This window comes from Carassius gibelio, chromosome B4 (genome assembly GCF_023724105.1).
Source record: "Carassius gibelio isolate Cgi1373 ecotype wild population from Czech Republic chromosome B4, carGib1.2-hapl.c, whole genome shotgun sequence".
Classification (NCBI taxonomy): Eukaryota; Metazoa; Chordata; class Actinopteri; order Cypriniformes; family Cyprinidae; genus Carassius; species Carassius gibelio.
Window position 1 is genome coordinate 23,501,951 of NC_068399.1, and position 6,000 is coordinate 23,507,950.

The 6,000-nt window shown below is 35.7% G+C and overlaps 1 protein-coding gene across 2 annotated transcripts; it reads right to left on the reverse strand.

The window, feature by feature from the left end:
- Positions 1–1,073: 1,073 nt before the first annotated feature.
- ucmaa (upper zone of growth plate and cartilage matrix associated a) lies at positions 1,074–5,740 on the reverse strand. 2 transcript variants are annotated; one of them, XM_052554142.1, is made up of 5 exons: positions 5,574–5,740; positions 5,138–5,194; positions 4,957–5,052; positions 2,698–2,796; positions 1,074–1,602 (listed from the first exon to the last, which is right to left on the reverse strand). In XM_052554142.1, the coding sequence occupies exons 1-5, from the start codon at positions 5,629–5,631 to the stop codon at positions 1,505–1,507; spliced, it is 408 nt and encodes a 135-aa protein (XP_052410102.1). In that variant the 5' UTR covers positions 5,632–5,740; the 3' UTR covers positions 1,074–1,504. The 2 variants fall into 2 exon arrangements, with proteins under 2 accessions (XP_052410102.1, XP_052410100.1); XM_052554140.1 differs by having other exon boundaries at positions 4,957–5,055; positions 5,574–5,739.
- Between the last annotated feature and the right edge of the window lie 260 nt (positions 5,741–6,000).

The window sequence follows — 6,000 nt, forward strand, 5'->3', positions numbered from 1 at the left end:
TCTGTCTGAATTGCTACATTGTTTCATATATATATATATATATATATATATACATACACACACACACACACACACATACACACACAGCCAAATATACACTCCACTTCCCAGTGTGGCTGCATTATTTTATTAGATTTTTTTTTTCATTTCATATTTTGTTATGTCATCAGTTATTCAAGAATGTATTTCAAAAGTATTTATTACAATTTGGATTTTGTCTTTCAATGGCATAATTATACGAGCATGTATTTGGTAACTAGCTCCAGTTTTAACCTGTCTCTCATTTTCACAGGAGAAAAAGGGACCAAAAATAGGAGGGGAGCTACTGTTGCCACGTGGAGAGGGACAGCCCAAATTCCTCAACAGTTTAAAGAGGAGTCATCCGTCCCGTGTGTGGCCTGAGCCCAGTCTCACTCAGAAGAGGAGGCTTCTGTGCCTTCATAATCAGAAAGTAAGAGTGAAGGGGCATCAGCATTACATTTGTGTTGGTCAATGTTAAATCTGTCTTTAGTACCTTAATGTTTGTCTGGTGTCTATATATGTTGTTCTAAGATAAACTATCAAGCCTTTATAAATGTAAATATTCTCATGTACTGTTATTATTTTAATTCTGAAATTTTATGGCAACAATGTCAGGCACACCAATTAAACAACATGTGAACTTGCAATGTTTTCTGTGAACGCTCACTCATTGATTTGACTGGAGGGACTGGCACACATGCTAAATCTTGTCCGTCTTCCAGTACGCAGTGATATTTTAAAATGTATTACCCCTGTGTTCTCTTCTTAAAGCAGTAGGAGTGGCAGAGAGTCGTTCTCCTGTCAGTCAGGTGCATGTATGATTCGGTTAGTGGCACCGAGACTTAGGAAGGTCGATAAATCTTTCTTTCCACTTGTTTCTTTCTCCCTCATTTTCCCATCTGTCTAAGCACTCAGCACAGGAATGTCACTCTGTTGCCAGCAAATACTGCCTTGGAATTATGATCCCGTCTGTAAGGCGCACAAACCTGGGCTTTTTTTATTATATATACACACACCGTATTTATGAGTTTACGAGATGTTGAAATATCGGGTCTTTTGCATTTTTTCTTTTATTGGCTTTCCCATTTTTATAATTCTGGTGGGTATGTATATTATCGAATCCTCACTAATGTGGAAAATGAAAGAAGCTTTAGTCACACAAGAGTACAGATTGAAAGTTATTAAAAAGGGAGGTCAAATGACAGCTGAATGTAATTACTGGAGAAGGAAATAACGAGTTGCTGCTGGAAAACAGCTTACAATCACAAACTAATCATGAATGTTTTGATAAAGACTACAATAATAGAGTAAAGATAAGCAATTAGAACGGGGGAGATCACATTCCAAACACATAAACCCTTTTATTATACACGTATTAAAAGCTTTAAATCTGTAAGTGCTTAAATGTTGTGAATAATTATATTGTGTCATGAAAGTATCCATCGAATGATGGTCATCCACTTTCTGAGGCATTGCACGGTCCTCATTCATAGCGGCGGTGGTGAGGGTACCGTGGGTATTGCCCATCATAGTGGAACTCTCTCCACTGCTCATTTTTCTCTCTGGTCCTCTCGTACTGTTCTGTTGATACAAAGACAGACAGCAGCTGACGCTGGATCAATATCTCAAAACAATTGCAAATTGCAGAGAATGTACTTTCTGTCAGGTCATTCAAGATGTAGATGAGTTTGTTTCTTCATCTGAACAGATTTGGAGAAATTTAGCATTAGCGCTTGTTCACCAATGGATCCTTTGCAATGATTGGGTGCCGTCAGAATGAGAGTCCAAACAGCTGATAAAAACGTCACCATAAAAGTAATCCACACCAATCCAGTCCATCGATTAACATATAGTGAAATGGAAAGCTGCATGTTTGTAAGTAACAATTCCTTCATTGATAATTAAGTTTATGTCTTCAAAGTGTTGCTTCTGGCTGAAATTTGAGTCCATAATATTACTTTGTCCAATGAAAAAGCCATCTTGTCTAGATCAGGAGAGAAATATACACAGCTAAAGCAGGCCAAAAGCTTTCTAAATAAATAAGTTGGTGGTTTTTGATGTTAGAGGACAACAACTTTCACTAAATAACGCATTATTAAAACCAGTTAAACTCTTAAAAAGCCTGTAAGAAATTGATTGTTTCTTGCAAACTGGCAGCTTTTTTTCACAAGACATTAACTGATGGATTGTAAGTCATGTGGATTTGTATTGTGATGTTTTTTTTTTTTATCAGCTGTTAGGACTCTCATTCTGACGGCACCCATTCACTGTCTGCAGTGGATCCATACTGTATGTGTGCAAGTTATGAAATGCAAAATTTCTCCAGCTCTGTTTCGGTGAAGAAACAAACTCTTCTAATCTTGGATGGCCTGAGGGAGAGTTTACAATTATGATAATCATCACAAAGGAATTCTGGGCTCAGAATTCAGATTTTTCTCATTTAAATTTAAACTACTGCACCAAATGTTCCGTTTACCTCCAAATCAGTTACGAAATTTAATGTCACCAGTCTAGTTTACTGGACCAAAATGCTGTCTAAGTGGCTCAGGGGCACTGCTGTCATCAGCCTCTTATTAGTCCAGCAGTCCTGTCCGTGAACTGTATCTTGCAGAGATTTGATCAGCATGTTTCTCTTTCCTGGAAGCCAAGATAATCAAACAGGGAGATCAGTCTCACCATCGCGCTCCTCCTCTAAATAGTTCTCGTATTCGTTGCTTTGTTCCTCTAAGCGCTCTCTCCTTTGCTCGTTTGCAGCCATCTTCACCCTCTGCTCCGCTAAAAGATAGTGAAAAAGGGTTGATTTTTTTTAGCATACAGTGACGACATGTAAATGACAAAATGAGATACCATTTTGAAATATTTTCATGTTTTTGCTTATCCTCACCAAGTACCAAAAAAACTTATTAAATATTGTGAAATATTATTGCAATTTAAAATAAGTGTTTTCTGTTTTATCATATTTTTAACTGATATTTATTCCTGTGATGTCAAAGCTGAATTTTCAGCATCATACTCCAGTCTTCAGCATCATCTGATCCTTCAGAAATCATTCTGAAATGCTCATTTGCTTCTTAAGAGACATTTCTTATTATTATCAGTGTTGAAAACAGTTGAACCATTGAAACCATTTTTATTTTTCAGGATTCTTTGAATCTCAGTAGAGATTAGAAATGGCAAGCCGATCTCAAAATGAACAAATATCAGGTGCAATTGCTTTGGGATTTCATGAAACAATTCTACATGAGCGGTTGAGCGTCTCCTATCCTTGCAATCCTGCACATTTTCAGTTGCTCTCATCTCTGGAGACCAGCTGACAGCAGCTCACAGATATTAGCAAATTGAGTGCCAAAAATAATCTAGATTTAACTCTCTCTCTTTCTGTCTCCATCTTGAGGGAAGTTAGTTGAGCTCATGTCTGCACATTCCAGTCTCGAGTCCCAACTGCTTTAAATTCAACCTGCAGTGTCTGCTCCTGCACCATTACACACACACACACACACTGCTGACAATTTAAAATCCACTTCAGTAAAACTTTTCCATGCCTTCATTGCTGCTATCGGCCTGATGCAGTGTCCATGTGTGTGTGTGTGTGTGTAGGAGAGAGAACGCTGCTCCATATTGTCCTGTTGGACCTTCTAGCCCAATGTTTTTGACTCCGAGCCTCCCACTGTTCAAAATAACATTAAAATATTTTTCATCTGGATTTTTTTTTTTGTGGATAATTTTGTTTCTTTCGCCAATGATTTAAAAAAGTACTTGTGACTCTGCCTCAAATTTCTGATGTTTTGATTTTATATCATGTCTGAGAAAAAAAAAAAAAGAAATGGGATATAGAAGATGTAAAAGTTTTATCTTAATTCTGAGGGGGAAAAAATATATGTAAACTCTGAATTCTGGGGGGGGAGGTACTTTCACTGTGAGAAAAGATCATAAACTTTTTAAAAGATCCATTCCATTGCAGGAAATAAGCTTCCATAAAGTACTGTATATTCTTAAAAAAAAATATATATATATATATATATATATATATATATATATATATATATATATATATATATATATATATATATATATATATATATTTATATATATAAATTTATATTTATATATATATATATATATATATATATATATATATATATATATATATATATTTATATATATAAATTTATATTTATATATATATATATATATATATATATATATATATATATATATATATATATATATATACTTTTTTTGGGGGGGGGGGCTTAAGAAATATAATGTAGGTTTACATGATCTACTGTAGTTTACACACTTTTGTTATTTTTATCTTTTTTTATATATATTTGAGATCTGGTCAAATTTGCATATTGTGTTAGGTTAATGGCTCTTTCATCTGCATATTTTATTACAGGAAGCAGGCCTAGGTAAAGAGTGGGGGACTGTAAAGACCGTAAATTGTTGATTTTAGTATTACAGTTGTTGTTGTTTTTTTAATCACCATCATACACTAGAAAAAATTGTGTAGAAACAATTTTCACTCAGAAATTTCTAATAAAATTTCACATTGAAAAGCCTAGTAAAACATTAAATCAAACTTCAAGTACTGAAGTAGAAAGACTGAAATAATATTTTTTGTCAAATGTACTCAAATCTTTGTTTTATTTATAACTTCATAAAATCTAGTGTTCCTTCTAGTTAATTTGCAAACACTCGTCTAATATCTGAGAGAATGACATCAAAGAAGGCTGTTAATTGCAGCATGCATTAGCATAAATTAAATGTGAATACAATTTTATTGGAGATTACTTAAAGTTGACTTTAAGCTCTTTAATTGTTAAACTAAATATTAGAACTGAGATTGTTTCTTTGTTTTGATTAAACCTATACAAAGATAATGAGAAAAGCAGAGCTGAGATGGGAAAAAAAGGGCAGTTCTGCAGCACTCACCATAATACTCTTCATAAGTTCTTGGGGATCTGCGACCGCGGCGTTTCAAGACGTTTGAGGCATCAGACGCTGGCACGAAAACTCGTTTAGATGCTCCTGCTAAAGCAATGGAGTAAGAGAAGATAAGTGTGTGTGGGAGTTCGATTTGTCATGCTTGTGTGTGTGTGTGTGTTGAACTCACCTTGTGCTTTACTGTCTTTTACATCTTTAACAGCTGCACTTTCAACCCCAGCCAACACTAAAGAGAAAGAATTTTCTTTTCACTGTTATTCTGTCGGGTTTTTAACAATCATTACATCAATTAAAAAATACCACGAGATTACCACAGTTTTTAGACATGGTGCCATAATTGTACCTATTGTATAGATTTTGGACGTGTCCTAAAATACCATCATATATGAGTGTGGTAATCATTAAAGTACCCTGGTATTTTTATAATGGTAAAAAGGATTGTGCAGAAACATTCTAAAGCAGACTTTCTTTTTTAAATTAATATTTACAGAATAAAATTCATAAAAAATGGATTTGTCATGGTCTTCTACTGTTGTTGTTGTTGTTTAATTCAGTTAATGGGGAAAAATGTATCCCCAGAGTATTGATTGGTATTAGGTACTCACCAATTAGAATGAGGACAGTGGGCAGCAGTGTGAGCAGGACAGTATGAGTCCCAGCCATCTTTCAGAAGATGAGTGTGTCTGATTCAGGTACCAGAATCACAGCAGAAAATCCTGAGACCTGAGAGAGTGTGTGTGTGTGAGAGAGAGAGAGAAGAGGGAAGGCGAAGGAAAGGAGGGGGAGCTGGAATTTCACTGGCCCAGGGGAACGCAGGAGGGGCGAGAGAGGGAGACACGGACCCCAGCGCACACCCACTGATCAGACCATCTGTCTGTGTGCACAACCATCTCTATCATCATGATCACCCAGTGTTACTGTTCAAACGTTTCGATCTGGCGGGTTTACAGATTAGCATCAGGTTTCCATTCCACTGAAAAAAATGAACAGCAGATCGAGTGTGTGATGGATTTCTCAAGCAGCTACTCATCA